Source organism: Artibeus jamaicensis, unplaced genomic scaffold, assembly GCF_021234435.1.
Source record: "Artibeus jamaicensis isolate MK-2021 breed Jamaican fruit bat unplaced genomic scaffold, CSHL_Jam_final contig_387, whole genome shotgun sequence".
Lineage (NCBI taxonomy): Eukaryota > Metazoa > Chordata > Mammalia > Chiroptera > Phyllostomidae > Artibeus > Artibeus jamaicensis.
The window spans coordinates 21199141-21218388 of NW_026521812.1; the positions used below are offsets into that span (position 1 = coordinate 21199141).

Here is a 19248-nt window from a genome sequence, read left to right on the forward strand (position 1 = left end):
GATTTCTCAAAAGAGACCTTACAGGCAAGAAGGGGCTGGAAAGAGGTATTCCAAGTCATGAAATCCAAAGACCTACAACCAAGATTACTCTATCCAGCAAAACTTTCATTTAGAATGGAAGGGCAGATAAGGTGCTTCTCAGATAAGATCAAATTCAAGGAGTTCATCATCACCAAGCCCTTATTATATGAAATGTTAAAGGGACTTACCTAAGAAAAAGAAGATAAAAAAGGTGAACAGTGAAAGGACAGCAAACTCACAGTTATTAAGAACCACACCTAAAACAAAAGCAAACTAAGAGGACAGCTAGATCAGGAACGGAACCATAGAAATGAAGATCACATGGAGGGTTAGCAACAGGGGAGTGGGAGGAGAAGGGGAGAGAAGGTGCAGAGAATAAGTAGCATAGATGGTACATAGAAAATAGATAGGGGGGTGGGCAAGAATAATATGGGAAATATAGAATCTAAAGAACTTGAGACATGGTCATAAACTAAAGGGGGGGTAATGGTGGGCATGGGGGGGTAGGGTGGAGGGGAATGAAGGGGGATAGAACAACTGTAATGGCATAATCAATAAAAAATAAAAAAGAAAAGAAAAAACATTTTACAGAATTTTTGTGAGGCTTGAGATAATGTACATAAAAATGTGATACAGTGCTACATAGTGGGCGCTAAAAGACTTCTATCTTACCTACAAACAAACATAAAAAATGAAAAATTAAAACCTGCCTTTTTATTGAAAGTTTTATTTTTTTTTAAAAATTAATAAAAAGCCTAAATGCCATTTCTTTTAAGCTCTCATAGAGATGGGAATAGATATACTCATAATACCTTGGGACTTGAAGAGCTTGTTATTCTGTATTTTAACTCCCTACTAAAATGTTTGACATATTAATGAGCCTCAGTAAATATTTGTTGTAAGGATGTTGTGCAAAGAGAGAAAATGTCTGTTGCCTTCTCTTGAAGATTTGGAAAGTTGTACTGAATAAATAAATTTATCCACTTAGGATACTTGGTTTGTTTTTGAAAAGAAATGATATAGCTAAGGAAATTAAACACTGCTGTCTGGCTTGAAATCCTAATGTCTTCTGATACATTCCTTGATATTAGAATTTTTGTGATTTGAATTGAAAGCAACTGTTTGGTTTTAAGTGTTGGAGGATATGAAACTTTTGAAGTACTTATGAATAACCATTTCTCTAAACTTCAGTAATTCACCCAACATTTGTTGAGTTTTTCTGTGAGCTGTAGACCATGTGCTGATATCTCTATCCTCAGGGGTGTTCACTTTAGTGACAAAGCCTGACAAAACCAAAATTACATTATAATTGAAAAGTACTGTAGTACCTGGGTAGAAAAGATAAACACACAGGAAGATCATCTATTTACATTTGATACACGAGGGTGTTGTCTGTGCCTGTGTACTTGGTAGGTACAGCAGAAAAGCTATTCAGAGGGGCTGAGACTTGCAGGATGGATGGAGAGAGGGTCCGCAGAAGAGCATTCTGAGATGCTTGGGCAAAGGCAGACTGGAGTGGAAGCCTACAAGTGGTTGTTTTTTTAAAAAGTTTTTTACAATAAAAGAAAAGTTTTACTGCACCTTTCATAGTAAATGATACAACAGTACACTCAAGACTTTACATTTTGACCATTTGGATGACTCTATAGTAAAATTGGCCTAATGCCATTTAGATCACCATAGCCTGAGTGTAGAATATACTATAGTCTCTCTTTTCTCTCCTTTTTATAAACATCTGTCACCATAGTTAGTTTCTTTTTCTTGTGATGAGAACTTGTAAAATCTACTCTCTGAGCAATGTGTTATTAACTAGTCACCATCCTGTAAGTGTTCCTTTGTGGCTAGAGTTTAGAGCTAGGATAAGGCTGCAGAGATAAGCAGAGGCCAGAGAAGTTATGAAAGGACCTGTGTGACAAGATAAGGGTTTTGACAATTTTAATTTACATTCTAGAGAGATCACTGATAGCAGCATCAAGGCCAGTCTATTAATAATTAAATTTAGGTTTACCTAGAATACAAAACAAAATAGATGTACATTTGACCCTTAAACAACATGGGGATTAGAATTGTTGACCCCAGCACATCAAAAATTCATGTATAACTTTTGACTCCCCCAGAACTTAACTATTGGTAGCCTACTGTTGACTGAAAGCCTTACTGATAACATAAAGTTAGTTAACACATTTTTTATGTTATGTATGTTATACTGTTCTTACAATAAAGGCAGAGGAAAGAAAATGTGAAAATCATAAGGAAGAGAAAATACATTTACAGTATTTATTGAATAAAGTCTATGTGTGAGTGGACCTTCTCAATTTAAACCCATGTTGTTCAAGAGTCAACTGTATATTATCACACTGAATCTAGGTGTCGACTCTAGGATTGTCATGGACCTGATTGCTTCATTGTCTTTTGGCATAGCTTCTATTAGCCTGTGGTCCCAAATGAGTGCTGGAGTGCTATCCTTCGTTTCTAAGCTGCAGAAACTGTTATGCAGACATAACAGTTTCTAACTGTTATGTCAGTTCCCTTTCAAGTAGCTTTCTGGAAGTCCCATCCAATGATTTCTACTTCTAACTTATTGACCAGTCTTAGCAGCAAGGAAGGCTGGGTGCATGCTGGCCAGAATAAAACCAGGGTCTGTTACCAAAGAAGAAGGGGAGAATTAGATATATGATAAGCAGCTGGTAGGGTCTGGAGGACACTCCAGAGAATTGAGAATGGAGGTGGGGAGACCAATGTAGTCCAACACCTAGTTATCTTCTACAAAAGAGATTTGGATTATAGTCTTGAAATGGAAGAAAATAACTCTGGTAACTCTGAGTAGAGAGGATGTTTTCTGGGAAACTTAGGATTCATAGTATTTTGATGGTATTTGCATATAATGCTGTTTTAAGTTTCTGGAGCAAAAATTATGCTTTACAAAAATCCTTTTGCCCCAGCTGGCTAGCTCAGTCCTGGCACACCACGGATGTGGGTTTTATCCCTGGTCAGGGCACATGTAAGAAATAACCAATGAATACATGGGTAACTGGAATAATAAAACTATGCCTGTCTGTCTCTCAGATCAATAAAAATTTAAAAAATCTTTTCAATTAAATTTTTAGTAAGGAAATATTTAACTACTAAAGATGATTAACATTGGTAAAAATGGCTGATAGGAGTTTCTTTTTAAAAAAGTATATAGTATGATTTTTTTCCAATCATAACTCTACATTAAAAAGGGATTTACAATGGTTTTTCTGGAAGATGAAATTATGAATGATTTTATTTTCCTCTATATGTCCATTTTTAGATTTTTATACACTCAGCACATTTTACTTTAAAAATTGTGATAAAATACACAAAATAAAATTTGCCATCTAATAACTTAAGTGTACAGTTCAGGGGCGTTAAGTACATTCCCATTTTTTGTACTACTATCACCATCATCTGTCTACAGAGCTCTTCGTTTTACAAGGTTGAAACCCATACCTAGTAAAGAGTAACTCCCCACTTCTCCCCTTCTCTCAGCCCCTTTCAGCCACCATCCTGCTTTGTCTTTCTATGGATGTGACTATTCTCAGTGCCTCATATAAGGGTCATACAGTATTTCTCCTTTTGTGATCGTCTTACTTGATCAAGCGTAATATCCTCAAGGTTAGTCCATGTTGTAGTATGTGCCAGAATATCTCTCCTTTTTAAGGCTGAATAATATTCCATTGTATATACCATGTTTTGTTTATTCATTCATCGATGAAGATGTGGTGGCTTTCACCTTTTGGCTAGTATGAGTAATGCTGCTATGGGCACGGCTATACAAATACCTCTTTGAGAATCCCTGCTTTCAACTCTTTTGTCTATATACCCACAAGTGGAATTGCTGGATAATATGGTAAAATTCTATTTTTAATTTTTTGAGGAATTACCATACTTTTTTTTAAGAGTTATTGCATGAAGTTTATTCACAAGATCCTGTGATCTGAGAAGCGAAATGAGTCAGGAAGTCACAGTGATGACTAATGAAAGTGTCAGATATTTTGTCTTCTATCTCAATAGAAGGAAGACTTTTGCCACAAAGTATTTTTATTAGTAGTCATTGAACAGTGCCTGGATGTGGATTTTCAAGGGACTGCTTTCTCAGCACTAATATGCCCCAGCCTTCTGGTGACCCGGCCTTCTGGTAACCCAACCTCAGATTTGCTGCCTGTGACCAGTGAGCTGGTTAAGCCAGGAATGAGGATTTTTGCAAAAGGCAAGATTTGCTCTGTTTTGGGTCTCTAGACATACTATTTTTTTATAGTGACTGCACCATTTTAATCATTCTCATTAACAGCACAGGGGTGCCGGTTTCTCCATATCCTTGCCAGCACTTGTTTTTTCTTCCTTCAAAAATTGTTTTTGATAGTAACCATCCTAGTGGGTGTGTGGTAGTGTCTCATTGTGTTGATTTTTTTAAATGTTTATAAAATGTTTAAGAATAAGTTATATAATGACATGGCAATGAGTTTTTAAAAATGGAAACAAACTCAATTTTGATAAACTCAATTTTGATACTCTAATATCAACATTATTTGAATGTTATTTATATATGTGTTCTTTACTCTTTTTAAGTCCTTTTTTGTTTAAAAAATTTTAATTTTTTAGTTTATATTGTAAGCATTTTCTATTTAAATTTTTTTTTTTTTTAGTGATTCTAGAGAGAGGGGAAGGGAAGGAAAAAGAGAGGGAGAGAATCATCAGTGTGAGGGAGAAACATTGATTGGTTCCCTTTTTATGCACTCCAACCAGGGATGAACTAGCAACCCAGGCATGTGCCCTGACTGGGAATCAAACCCGTAACCTTTCTGTTTGTGGGAGGAGGCTCAACCAACTGAGCCACACTGGCCAGGGCACATTTTCTATTTTTAAAAACATATTTTGTACAACAATCATTTGAATTTGAATTTTCCCAGACAATATTGCAAATGCTAATAAAAAAAAATTGTGTGACTGAATACATGCTCAATTGTTTGGCTTCTACAGATAGCTGCCTGGTTTGTGTGATTTTGATTCCATAGACTAGATGATATAGTAACTAAAAGTGTGGCTGTAGAACTCTAGGCAGTCCGAATTGCAGATCTGCCACTTCTGGCTATGTACATTTAGGCAAGTTTCTCGAGCTCCCTGTGTCTCAGTTTCTGTCTTTGTAAAGTGAGGATAATAATAGTACCTGTCTCGGAGTTGTGAAGACCAAATGAGTTAATACCAGTAGAGCTGTTAAAACTGGCACATCATACATCCTATATGCCTTTGCTTATTATTGATTTATTGGGTGTGATCTTATCTTTTTGGTTTTTAGAAATATATGCAATATACAAATAGTTACTGTGTCTCAGCTTAGACTGTCGAAAGCACCACCTTAGAGGAAGATGCAACCTAAAAGGTTGTTTTGGGAATTAAGATGCTTTCAAGGCAGATAGTGCTGGGAAAATTGCTGAATTAGTATTATGGTAAAACCATCTCTTGGGGACTGTCACCTTCTGGCTGTCATTTAGCCCTGCTGACTACTCTAGGCATTTTTGGTAAGCTCTGGCTTTTGTTTTTGCTTTACTTTTTGGGCTTTCTTTCACACACATCAACCCAAATTTCTTAGCTTGGCACTCTATATTTCCACTATTTCTTAGTTAATTTTGAAGTTGTTAATTTAAGTCAAATGCACTGATTTACAGTTTTTGCAAGCTATGACATTCTGTGATTTTTAACATTTTATTTTATTTGATATTCAGTATAAATCTGAGAGACGGTGAAGTCCTCACAGAACAACTCTGGTTGTACTGTGAGGTTGAGATGTGCCTGATGTCACAGGGCTACTAACTGACTTAGCTGGAACAAGCCATCTGACTTTGGGGCCAGTGTTTAATAATGCTATGTTTCTTTCGTGACATACCATTGTGTTTTAAGACAGTACTTTGTTCCTTCTTCCCTAATTATTTTATGATATTTTTAAGGATATCTAAATGTTTCATAAAGATAACCTGCACTCCTCTTTTAAATTTAAGAGCTAGTAAAATTTATATGATTTATTTTTTTATATACAAGCTGCATTTTGTAGTCTTTTATTCCTATCATCAGAAAAGAATGAGATGAAATCTGAGATTTCATATATATATGTAATTAGCCACATAATACTTAACGGAAGTTATCAATATATTGTTGATTTGCTCATTGTCAAAGCTAAAAACCTGATTTCCTTGGCAGATATGTAGACTTGTGATAGGCATTTGGCATTATATGTTTTGGGCAGTGTAACTTTAAATCTACATAAACTTCTCTGCCTTTTGCCTCTGCTGTGTTCATAGATTCCAGGAGGGCTTCGTGTATGGACCTCAAGCGTTGGAGGTTGCAGACTTTTCAGCAGAAGGTAAAGCAGAGTGTTTGCCTTCTGGTGTCATTGTGTGTGTGTGCTGGGGTGGCTATGTGACAGGTGAGAACTTTTCACAAATGTCATCATAAAATTATTTATTTACTTGTATCCTCACCGGAGGACATTTTTTCATTGCTTTTAGAGAGAGAGGAAGAGAGAAAGAAACATCAATATAAGAGACAAACATTGATCAGTAGCCTTCTCATACGCAGTATAAGGTATGGAATTCACAACTAACTAGGTATCGAATTCACAACCTGGTTATGTGCACTGGCCAGGAATTGAACCTGTGACCTTTTGGTCTACGGATGATGTTCCAAACGAGTCAGTCACACCAGCCAGGGCAAATCATAAAATAATTTAGACTGATGCATAAAGTAATTAACTTTCACAAAAATTAAAACCTAGTTACCACTTACATAATTTTATTCTGTATTATAAATTCTATTAAAAAAAGAAAACTTCAGATAAAACTAAATACTCTAAATTTCATTCTCTTCTGTTAACGAAAGAGTTACAGTGATTAAGAAAAGAGACTATTAGTGTAATTTGTAGTACGTGCTATCTAACTTTTTCAGACTTAGCTTCACCATGAGTTCTTCCTGGGAAGTTGTCCAAGTTATTATTCATATGTTGTATTCTTCTTTGCTGCTCCTTTTACTGAAAGATTGCTTTACAATAAATAGGCAGCCTGGATTAAAGCATGACTCATGACTGGAGGATAGACATTCTTGGTCTAGGTCCCATGTGCCAAAAATGTTAGTTTCCAATATGCTAATTACCTCTCTTTTCAGAACTTGTTAATATGCTTTTCTTTCAAGTTAGTTCTTGTTTCAGTAGAGAAAGAAACACATCCCACATACTTGTAAAATATGTTTTTATAGAAGCTTTCTTAATGAGTTACTTTTTAAGAAAATAATGTAACATAATGCTTCTTTGATTTTTATAAAAAATAGCAATATTTTGCCATTTATATGCCAACTAATATAGATACTACTTTCTGTGAATTTATGAAACCATTTATGAACCTTCTTCAGATGATAACCCAAATAGGATTTTTTTGAAAGATCTATGTCTGCTAACAAAGTTGTAATTTTAGACATAAAGTTAATAATGTAACTAGTTTTTAGATAGGTTCTGAATGGGCATTAGAGGAATGCTTTCTTATGTCTTATGGAAATTATATTTGTTTTCATATCTAGTGGCTGCCCATTATACCTTCTATTCAAGTTGTGCACTGTATATGAGGTTAGGATAGTACATATTTATTAAATTTCTGTGTACCCCAAAAAGGATTACTTCATTTTGTGGTCAACCCTGTTTCACTATTTCTTTTCCTTTCCTTCTATTAAGAGGAGCTGCTTTTTTAACTAGAGGAAATAGATGGGTTTCAGGCTGTTTATCGAGGTTGGCTATAATTTTACCTCCTAAGCCCGTTATCCTTTCTTTTACTTTTTTCAGTGGTCATTTTGAGGATATTTACCGCTAATAGATAGGAAGTAATTTGTTGAATGCCTTTTTATACTTCATTTTTAGGCTAGCTGGCTGTTTTCACCACCGTTGAATTATGCAGTCTTACATTTGTTTATATAAGACTGGTGTATTTTGTTGCCAATCGAGAATCTCAATAGATAATCCAAATCACTAGTGTAAGATTTGTAAAATACTGTCCATATCACAGCACCTCATTCATGTCCTCATCTCCCACCTTCTATGAGAAAGATTGGTAAACTGGATGGTTAAAAAGTATTTTAAAAAATAATGGAATTATTTTTTAGAGCAGTTTTAAGTTTACAGGAAAATGAGTGGAAAGTACAGAAGAGTTCTCATATATACCCCTTACCATCCTGTCCCTCCACCCATCTCCTTGTGATTAACTACTTGCTTTAGTGTGGTATATACACTTAGTGTGGTATACATTTGCTATAATTGATAAGATAATATTCATACATTATTATTAGCTAGGAGCCATAGTTTACCTTAAAGTTCACGCTTTGTTTTGTATATTCTGTGGACTTGACAAATGTGCAATGACATGTATGCACTGTTACAATATTATGCAGAACAGTTTTACTGCCCGTATCATACCCTGTTCTCTACCCATTCATTCCAGGCTCCCTCCTTCAGACCCTCTGGTAAACATTAATCTCTTTCTGTTTTCTGTAGTTTATTTTTTAAACCTTTTCCAGAATGTCATCGTTGTAATCATATAGTATGTGGCCTTTTCAGATTAGTTTCTTTCACTTAGTAATAAGCATTTAAGTTTCCTCCATGCATTTTCATGGTTTGATAGCTCATTTCTTTTTAGCACCGAATAACATATCATTGTTTGGATGTACCACAGTTTATTCATTTACCTCCTGAAGAATATCTTGGCTGTTCTAAGTTTTGGCAATTATGAATAAAGGTGCTATAAACATTTGTGTGCAGGTTTTTGTGTGGATATAAGTTTTCAATTCATTTGGGAAAATACCAAGGAGTACAGTTGTTGAATTGTATAATAAGAGTATGTTTAGTTTTATAAGAAACTGCCAAACTGTCTTCCAAAGTGACTTATTTTTTTGCTTTCCTACCAGTAATGAATGAGTTTTCTTTTTGCTCCACATCCTTGTCAGCATTTAGCATTGTCCTGGATTTTAGCTGTTGCAGTAGGTGTGTAGTGGTATCTCATTGTTGTTTTAATTTGCAGCCCTCTAATGACATAGGATGTTGAGTATCTTTTCATATGCTTGTCATCTGCTTATCTTCTTTAGTGAGATCTTGTACCCATTTTTAAATAGGTCCTTTTGTCTTATTGTTGAGTTTTTAAAATATTAAGTCAAGTATTTTGGATACTGGTCCTTAAACAGTTATATGTTTTGCAAATATTTTTTCCCAATTTGTGGCTTGTCTTTTTAAGTCTCTTAAAAAACTGGCTTTTGCCTTGGCCGGGTATCTCAGTTGGTCGATCATCCCAGTACACCAAGATTGCAGGTTTGATCCCTGGTCAGGCCACATACAAGCATTAGCTCTGAATGCATAAGTAAGTGAAACAACAAACAATGCTTCTGTCTCTCTCCCCCCACTCCCTCCCTTCCTCTAAATTAAAAAATTAATTAAAAAAAGTATCTTTGTAGACCATGTTTTTATTTTATTTTATTTTTCAGTTGCAGTTTACATTCAGTATTGTTTTGCATTAGTTTCAGGCACAAGGCACAGTAGCCAGACAGAGTCTACGAGGTGTTGGCCCTCTGACACTTCCAGCACCTGCCTGGCGCCCCACACAGTCGCTGCAGCACCTTGGACTGTGTGCCCTCTGCTGTATCTTACATCGCTGTGACTGTTTTGTAAGACCAATCTGTACTTCTCAGTCCCTCCACCTTCTTCACCCATTTTCTTACCCCCCTTCTTTCTGGCAACCATCAGTCTGTTCTCTCTGTCTATGAATTTGTTTAAATTTTGTTTGGGGTGAAATGCCCTGAAAATTTCAATTAAATCCATCTGGTCCTATGTGTCATTTAAGGCTGCTGTTTCCTTTTCACTTTTCTGTCCGGAAGATCGATGTGTTGATATTAGTGGATGTTAAAATCCCCTACTGTGACCATATTACTGTCACTGTCTCCCTTTATGTCCACCAAGATTGGCTTTATATATGTATTTCAGTGCTCTTATTTTGGGTGCTTTATATTTACAAAGGTTATATCCTCTTGTTGGATCGATCCTGTTATCATTATGTAATGTTCTTCTTTGTGTCATTATATACCTTGTTTTAAAGTCTATTTTGTCTGTCCATCCCTTTCCTTTCAGTCTCTTTCATTCCTAGGTGGGTCTCTTATAGACAGTGTGTATATGGGCCTTGTTTCTTTTCCATTCAGCTACCCTATGTCTTTTGATTGGGGCATTTAATCCATTCATTTTTAAAGTGAATATTGATAGTTATATATTACTGCTATTTTACTCTTTATAATTATGTTCTTTCTATTTTTCTTTAACATTTCCTTTATTTTTCTTCTTTAACATAAAGAAGTCTCTTTGTTAATTTCTTGTAATACTGGTTTGGTGGTAATGAATGAACTCCTTTAACTTTTTCTTGTCTGGGAAGTTCTTCTTCAATTTTATTTTTTTTATTTATTTTTTTTATATTATTATTATTTTTATTGATTATGCCATTACATTTGCTCTATTCCCCCCCTCCATTCCCCTCCACCCTGCATACCCCTCCCCCACCATTTCCTCCTTTGGTTCATGAACACGTGTCTCAAATTCTTTAGATTCTGTATTTCCCCTACTATTCTTACCCTCCCCCCTATTTTCTATCTACTGTCTATGCTACTTATTTTCTGTACCTTCTCCCCCCTTCTCCTCCTCCCACTCCCCTGTTGCTAACCCTCCATGAGATCTTCATTTCTATGGTTCTGCTCCTGATCTAGCTGTCCTCTTAGTTTGCTTTTGTTTTAGGTGTGGTTGTTACTAACTGTGAGTTTGCTGTCCTTTTACTGTTCATCTTTTTTATCTTCTTTTTCTTAGGTAAGTCCCTTTAACATTTCATATAATAAGGGCTTGGTGATGATGAACTCCTTGAATTTGGTCTTATCTGAGAAGCACTTTATCTGTCCTTCTATTCTAAATGAAAACTTTGCTGGGTAGAGCAATCTTGGTTGTAGGCCTTTGGTTTTCATGACTTGGAATACCTCTTTCCAGCCCCTTCTTGCCTGTAAGGTCTCTTTTGAGAAATCAGCTGACAGTCTGATGGGAACTCCTTTGTAGGTGACTGTCCCCTTAGCTCTTGCTGCTTCTAGGATTCTCTCCTTCATGTTAATCTTGGCTAATGTAATGATGATGTGCCTTGGTGTGTTCCTTCTTGGGTCCAACTTCTTTGGGACTCTCTGAGCTTCCTGGATTTCCTGGAAGTCTATTTCCTTTGCCAGATTGGGGAAATTTTCCTTTATTATTTGTTCAAATAAGTTTTCCACTGGTGGCTGTTCCTTTCCCCCTTCTGGTACCCCTATAATTCGGATGTTGGAACGTTTAAAGATGTCCTGGAGGTTCCTAAGCTTCTCCTCATTTTTCTGAATTCTTATTTCTTCATTCTTTTCTGTTTGATCATTTTTTTCTTCCTTGTGGTCCACTCCCTTGATTTGAGTCCCAATTTTCTTTCCATTACTATTGATTTCCTTTGTATTACCATTCATTTCAATTAGTTTAGCTTCCATATGTTTCTCTAATTTGTGACTAAAATCAACCAGTTCTGTAAGGATCCTGGTAACCAGTGTTTTGAACTGTGCATCTGAAAGACTGGCTATTTCTTCATCGCATAGATCTATCGGTTCTGGGGCTCTGAGTTGTCCTAGAGCCATTTTTGGTCTATTCGTGCTGTTAAGTAAGCGGAGCGAAGCCTTAGTTGTTTACCAGGATGGGGTGACCCAGGTCGCCCGTTTGTGACGCTGTGTGTGGGGGCGTGGCCAGAGAGGGAGCAGTGGCGGTCCTCTCCACTAGCCCAACCCGTCCAGTCACACCACTCGCCCCGGGTTTGTTTATCCAATCGGAATTGTACGAGCCTGCTGCCCTGCGCAGGCTTCCCTTCTCACTGGTTTCTCCGCACGCAGATGCGCGCGACCGAGACAGCCCGCCGCGCCTTTTCCCTGTGCGCTCCCGTAGCTAGCTCGCATCAGCGCCTTCGGCTGCTCGTGCACCGCGCACCACCCGGGGATTTTTTCTTGCTAACCTGCTGTGCTGCTGGTTTTGCTTCTCTTACCGGTTTAGCTGAGCATTTAGTTGTCCTCTGGACTCCATATTGTCGATTTTCCGTGTGGCTTGGTTGTGATTGTTGTTAAAAATAGTTGTTCTTAGATTTGGTTGTGCACAGAGGCAAGGTGGATCCTCCACCTACGTCTCCATCTTGGCGGAAGTCAAGATTTTATTTATTTATCTTTAGAGGGGAAGCTAAAGTAGGAATCGACCTGATGATGCGGACACGACCCCGAAGGCTCTTCTTCAATTTTAAATGATTGCCTTGCTGGGTAGTCTAGTCTTGATTGTAGGTCCTTACTTTTTAGCTCTTTGAATATTTTGTGCCAGTCCCTACTGGCCCGAAATGTTTCTGTTGAGAAATCTGCTGATAGTCTTAAGAGAGCTCCTTTGTAGATAACCAACTAAGTTCTGCTCACTGCTTTTTTTTTTTTTTAAGATTTTATTTATTTTTAGACAGGGGGAGGGAGGGAGAGAGTTAGAGAAACAACAGCGTGTGGTTGCCTCTCATGTGGCCCCCACTGGGGACCTGGCCTGCAACCCAGGCACGTGCCCTGACTGGGAATCAAACTAGCGACTCTTTGGTTCGCAGCCCGCACTCAATCCACTGAGCTACACGAGCCAGGGCTGTGTGCTGCTTTTAAGATTCTCTCTCTGTCTTTAACTTTTGCCATTTAATTGTGATGTTTCTAGGAGTGGGCCTCTTTGGGTTCATCTTGTTGGGGACTCTGCACTGCTTCATGGACTTGTGTGTCTTTCACCAGGTCAGAGAAGTTTTTGATCATCATTTCTTCAAGTAGTTTCTCGATTCCTTGCGCTGTCTTTTCTTTCGACTATCCTTATGATGCAGATGTTATACTTCATGTTCTCCCAAAGTTCCCTTAAACAATGCTCCTTTTTAAAAAATTCATTTTTCTTTTTTCTGCTCTGATTGGGTGTCTCTGCTACTGTCTTCCAAATTGCTGTTTTGATAGTCTGCTTCAGCTAACCTACTGTCGATTCCTTCTAGTGTGTTCTTTATTTTAGATGTTGTGTTCTTCATTTCTGACTAGTTTTTTTCATGGTTTCTATGTCCTCTTTTCTGCTTACTATCTCGTTGTTGAGATTCTCACTAAGTTCGTCTATTCTTTCCCTAGGTTCCTTGAACATCCTTATAGCCGTTGTTTTGAACTCTGTATCTGGCAGACTGGTTGCCTCCATTTCTTTTAGTTCTTTTTCTGGGGATTTTTTTCTGTTTTTTCACTTTGGGCATGTTTCTTTATCTCTCAGTTCTAGCTGCCTCTCCATATTTCCTTCTGTGTATTAGGTAGATCTGCTGTGTTTCTCCGTCTTGGTATAGCATATGTTGTGGAGCTCAGTGGTGCAGTCTTCCTGGCCGCTTGTGCTAGGTGCTCTAGGAATGTCCCTTACGTGGTGTGAGCCTTTCTGTTGTAGTTGACTCTTGATTGCTGTTGGCATCTTCTCAGGTGGGGTTGACCTCAGGCTGGCTGACTGTGAGGATGCAGCCCAACCACAGTGTCTTGAGTGGTTGGGGCTGAATGAAATGGAATTTCTCCCAGCAGGTCAAGTCCCTGCTAAGATTTCTTGTTGGGAGTGCTACTTGTGGCGCCAATTGGGTTGTGCTCTGATGTGGTCTTAAACCTGCCATTGGGTGTTTTGGTCCTGAGGCCTCTTGGGAGGTTCTTTGGTGCATGTTAACATCAGATGACTGGTTCTGGGTTGCCTTTTTGGAGCTACAAAGCAATTCACAGTTTGTGGCTGCCTCTGTTAGGCCTGGGTACACATGAAGGGCTAAGGTGCCCACCAAGGCTGGCTTCCACCACACTGAGCCTGATTCAGATCAGCAAAAGGCCCCGGGCACCCGGAAGTCTGCCTCTACATGCTGGCTGCCTATTATGCTCAGTCAGTGAAAGAATCTCTGGAAGTATCTGAGTTGCATGAGGTAATTTTTCAGTGAGTGATCAGATAGGGGCGAGTGATGTTTACCAGTTTGATACAGATTTAAACTAGATGCCAGTGCTAGGGTGAGGTCACTCTGCAAAGTTTCATAGTACACAATGCTAGCCACTACCTGCCTGGGTCCTGCGTACTGACCTTTGTGGTGGTGCGGGGTCTCAGGGTCTGTCAGAGTGAGGCCAGCAGAGTTCATCAGGCTATAATAGACCAACATTTGGCTGAGAGGACTGGGGACTCTGCACAGGAATGCTAGAGCTGGTTGCGTGTGCAAGGGAAAAATGTCTGTAGCCCTAGAAGCCCACAACTTAGTCCCTCTCTGTGTCTCTGACCCTCTCGAGTCTCCTCATACCTCCTCATAGCCTTCCAAGAAAGGTTGCACCGCATGCCCAGGCAGCCACATCCAGCCGACTACTCCACATGGAGAGCAGGGCCACAAGTATTTGGGAGGGTCGGGGCTGCTGTATTCTCCCAGGCTGACGCCTAGGAAAGGTAGTGCTTGACCCAGGGAAGATGGCATCTGTGGGCGGGTTGGGAAAGCCACTTAGCATAGGGACCTTGGTAGCTGTTTGTTCTGCCATCTCCCCAAAGCCACACAACCCAGTCTCTCCTGAAAGGCTCCAGTTTACCCTGAGCTGCTTTCTTTATGCAAGAGCCTAGAGTGAGGGACCGGGAATGAGATTTTATGTGTCGACCCTTTAAGAGGGCACCTGGGTTTCTAGCAGATTCCCATCTTTTCATGACTGACAGAATCCCTGCTGATTTTCATAACTAGGTAGTATGTGGGCTCCTCTTCCCTCTCTGGTACCCTGTGCTGGGGAGGCTGGCTTGGGGTTGCGAGTCCTTGCTCCTTTGCAGTTCAGATATTCCTCTGGATTCTTATTCACTGTACCTGGGTTCAGGGACAGCCTCTTTCTCATTTCCACCCTTCCTACAAGTTTTGATGTGGCTTCTTTTGTAAATCTTCGGTTATAAGACTTCTGTTAAGCTGGTCTTCTGTTAGCTATTCAGTTTGATTATTTTATAATTTAATTATGATTTGGTTTGGTCCCAGGATGTGGTGGGTGTAGTATCTACCTACTTAAGTTTTTAATTTTAGTCAAATCCAACTTACCATTTTTAAAAATGGATTTAAAAAAAATCCTCATCCAAGGGTATATATTTATTAACTTTAGAAAGAGAGAAAGAAATGGAGAGAGAGAAAGAGAGAAACATTAGTGTAAGAGAAACATGGATCAGTTGTTTCCTGTAGACTCCCCGACCAGGTATTGAACCCACAACCTAGGTATGTGCCCTGACTGGGGATTGAACCTGTAACCTTTTGGTGTATGGGATGATGCTCCAAGCAACTGAGCCACCTGGTGAGGGCTGGATTGTGTTTTAATAGTGTAACTAAAAGTTATCTCTAACCCAGTGTCACCTAGATTTTCTCCTGTGTTTCTCTAGGAGTTTTATAGATTTACGTTTTACATTTACATCTGTGTTCCATTTTGATTTAATTTTTGTGAAAAGTGTGAAGTCTGAGTCTAAATTAAATTTTTTTGCACGTGGGGATATATTTGTTCCAGCACCATTTGTTCAAAAAGTATATTTTTCTTTAATGCTGTTTTTAGCTTCTTTGGCAAAGAGCAGTTAATTATATTTATGTTCCATTGATCTATTTGGCTGTTCTTTTGCTAATACCACCCTGTCTCGATTACTGTAGCTTTATAATAAGCCTTGAAGTAGGGTAATGTCAGTCTTTGGCCCTTTTTTTCCTCTTTCAACATTGTGTTGGCTATTCTGGGTCTTTTGCTTTTGCATATCAACTCGAGAGTCAGTTTGTCAATGTCCACAAACTAAGTCTAGGGGATTTTTATTGGGATTGTGCTAAATCTATAGGTCAAAATTGGGAAGTACCGGCATCTTGACAATATTGGGTTGTCTTAGCTACTGACATGGAATATCTCTCTGTTTATATAGATCTTTTTAAGTTTCTTTCTTCAGTTCTGTAGTTTTCCTTATATAGATTTTGTACATGTTTTATTAGATTTATTTCTAAATTTCTTTTGTGCTAATATTAGTGTTATTGTTTTTAACTTGCAATTCTAACTTTTCATTACTGGTATATAAGAAAGCAATTGACTTTTGTATATTAACCTTGCATTCTGCAACCTTAATCATTTTTTGTTCCAGGAGTTTGTTGTTAATTATTTGGGATTTTCTCCAAAGATGATTATATCATTTGTGGACAAAAACAGTTTTTTCCCTTTTCAACTCATATACTTTTTCTTTTCTTATTTTATTGTATTAGCTAGGGCTTCCAGTATGATATTGAATAGGAGTGGTGACAACAGACATTCTTGCCTTGTTCCTGATCTTGGCGGGGAAACCATCTAGTTTCTGTTGGTGCAGGATGGTAATCTCAATAGCGTATCCCGATCAGTAGTATAAAAGGTGTAGAGTAGTGCTCATATCAAGTCAGAGGAGGACTCCTTCACCTCCCCCCAGCCCCTTCCCTTCACCTAAATTTGTGCCAGAAAGATAGGATTAAACTGATGGTAATAAAAATATTTTAAATGATGGGATTCAGGCACTTTTTTGTATAATGCCTTATATTTAGCAACTGTGTATGTGACTTCGTTCCTCTACTCTCTGGTGAACTCCTGCAGGGCAAAGACTATGTGTGTACCTCAGTATAGTATTGCAACCCTTGTATTGTCCAAGATGCACCACAGTAGGAGTAACTTTGTTGAATGAAAAACTTAATTGTAGACTTTCACTGTCAACCTCCATTTTATTAGAAAAGGGAGATAACCAGTAAAATCAGTCCTCTATTCACAGACTTCTTTCATATTACCTTAAGAAAAGGTCACAGTTTTGGTGCAGGAACTGATATTGGGGATTGAACGCCGTGCTAGGTACTTTGCATATGTGATCTCATTTATCATCGAAATGATTTGTGCTGTGCTGGTATTATTATTCTTGATTTCCAGATGCAAAAACTGGGAACATGTGGGTATAAATAACTTATTAGCTGTGTGACTTGGTATAAAAGTGTATGATTCCAAACCCTATGCTCTTGAAATCAGACACTGGAAAAGCTACCATACACAGTGGTACAGGGTGAACATCATGTGTATAGTACCAAGATATGCTTGGCAAATGCAGAAAAGAGCGGTTTGGCCTCAGGTTAGAGTGCTCACAAAATTTTTGGAAAGCTTAACTTTGTCTGATGCATAGGAAGGAAGGAAAGAAGGTTAGGAAAGGGGGGAGCATTTTGAGAGATCAGGGAGATCAGTCAATGTGAAAAAGACTGAGGGCCAAAACGGCAAGTATTTTGTGATTTGACAGTATAACGTACAACCATAATAAAAATTTATACTGTTGTAATGGCAGTAGAACAAACTTTGTCTAGTTTTAATCAAGAACTCTGCCATTTTCCTGTTGAACTTAATTTCTCCTGGGTTTGCTATTAGGTGTCAGGTATGAGAGTGCTCACTGAACTGTGACATAGCCCCCACGTCCTCAGTCGTCACTGCATTAGCACGGTCACTGCACCCAGTGCAGAGGGAGTGAAAGTCCAGGGGAAAGTGGAAGGTCAAAGGAAACCTAATAAAAGGATTTTTCGTCAAAAAAAAAATATATATATATTTTTCCTCCATATCTCAGTTGGTTAAGTACCCCACAAACAGTCATTAATATTTTAAAAGATATGGACTTGCAAAGGCCTGTAGGAGGTATAACTGCTTTCAGAGAACGTGGTATTTAGTTGGCAACACCAGAGGGAAATAGTTACAAGCTACTTAGCAATATCAGCACCAAATAATGTAGTATACATTATTAATACTGTGGTATCCTTTTTCTTAAATAATATTTTTGTGTTGTAATCTTTCTGCTGTTCCCATGATTTTAATTTCTAAGTACTTTCACATCTCTCTCTTTAGTCCACATTACCCTTGTAAGCTATAGGTTCATCAAAATGCTTTTTTAAAAAATGATATTTAGAGAGAGAGAGGAAGACGGGGAGAGAGAGAGAGTAACATTGATTTGTTGTTCTACTTAATTTATGCAGTCCTTGGTTGGCTCCTGTATGTGCCTTGAGGATCAAACCTGCAACCTTGGTATATTGGGATGACACTAACCAAGTGAGCTACTCAGCCAGGGCCTCAAAAATGCCCTTTGGATACCTCTATTTAGACAACACCATACTACTCTCAGCTTCAACTTTTCTAAAACTTCCCCAGTCTTTTTCTTTTTTTGACTCAGTGGACAACATCATTGTTACCCAGAATCTTTCTTGCTTTTCTTTCTGTTATTTGTTACTTGATACTGTTAACTATTTATGTTTCAGATCCATCCATTTTTTATTCCCTCTGCCGCCATCATAATTTAGATGGTAGTTATCTTTTTTTTTAAAATAATTTTATTTAGTTGTTTTTCAAGTACAGTTTTTTGTCTATTTCTTTCCCATCCCAGCCTCCCCCGCCCCGTGCTCCCCACCTCCCTCCCATCTCCACCCCCCTTAGTTCTCGTCCCTGTGTCCTTCATATTTGTTCCTCCAGTGATGGTAGTTATCTTTTAAATTACTTCAGAGGCCTCTTGACTAGTCTTCTGTGCTCTCCTCACCTCCAAACTGTTCACAAAAGCACAGACTGTTTAAAATCCTCTTTTCCTTGCAATAAGGTCCAGTTTCCTTAACTGTGGCTTACTTTTCTTGATTTGGTCCTGCCTCCTTCTTCAGCTTTAGCTTGCTTTCCTCTATTCTAAACCAGCCTCACTGAACTTTGTATGCATTGTGCTGTTTTGCATCTGAGCCTTGATGCATGCTGTTCCTTTTTTTAGAAGTGGAATATGAAGAAATGAACCTGTGGTTATTAAAAGCACATGATCTCTGGAGCCAGAGTTCTTAGATTCAGATGAATTCTGGATCTTCCACTTAACTAGCTGGGTGATCTAGAGTGAGTTACTTAACCTCTCTGTTTTCAGTGGCCTCATCTGAAAGTACCTGCTTCACAGCATGTTATGAGGACTAAAAGAGTTAATTAGTTAAGGCTCTTAGAAAGGTGCTTGCTTCATACTAAGTACCACATAAATGTAGGTATTATTTTAACTCTAATCATATGTTTGTGATACTAGATATTAATTTTTATGTTTAAAGATAATTCAGTGATAAAAGAAAA

At 38.2% G+C, this 19248-nt stretch overlaps 1 protein-coding gene across 3 annotated transcripts in view; it reads left to right on the top strand.

Moving 5' to 3' along the window:
- Window positions 1–19248, top strand: part of CDK19 (cyclin dependent kinase 19) — a 150927-nt gene that overhangs the window by 28056 nt on the left and 103623 nt on the right. Inside the window, exons 2-3 of one of the 3 annotated variants that reach the window (XM_053664768.1) lie at window positions 6342–6403; window positions 6549–6624. The exons of 1 other annotated variant lie outside the window; for it this stretch is intronic. In XM_053664768.1, coding sequence (XP_053520743.1) covers window positions 6342–6403; window positions 6549–6624 — 138 coding nt within the window. The remainder of the gene's footprint in view (window positions 1–6341; window positions 6404–6548; window positions 6625–19248) is intronic. One more of the 3 variants, XM_053664769.1, reaches the window with a different exon arrangement.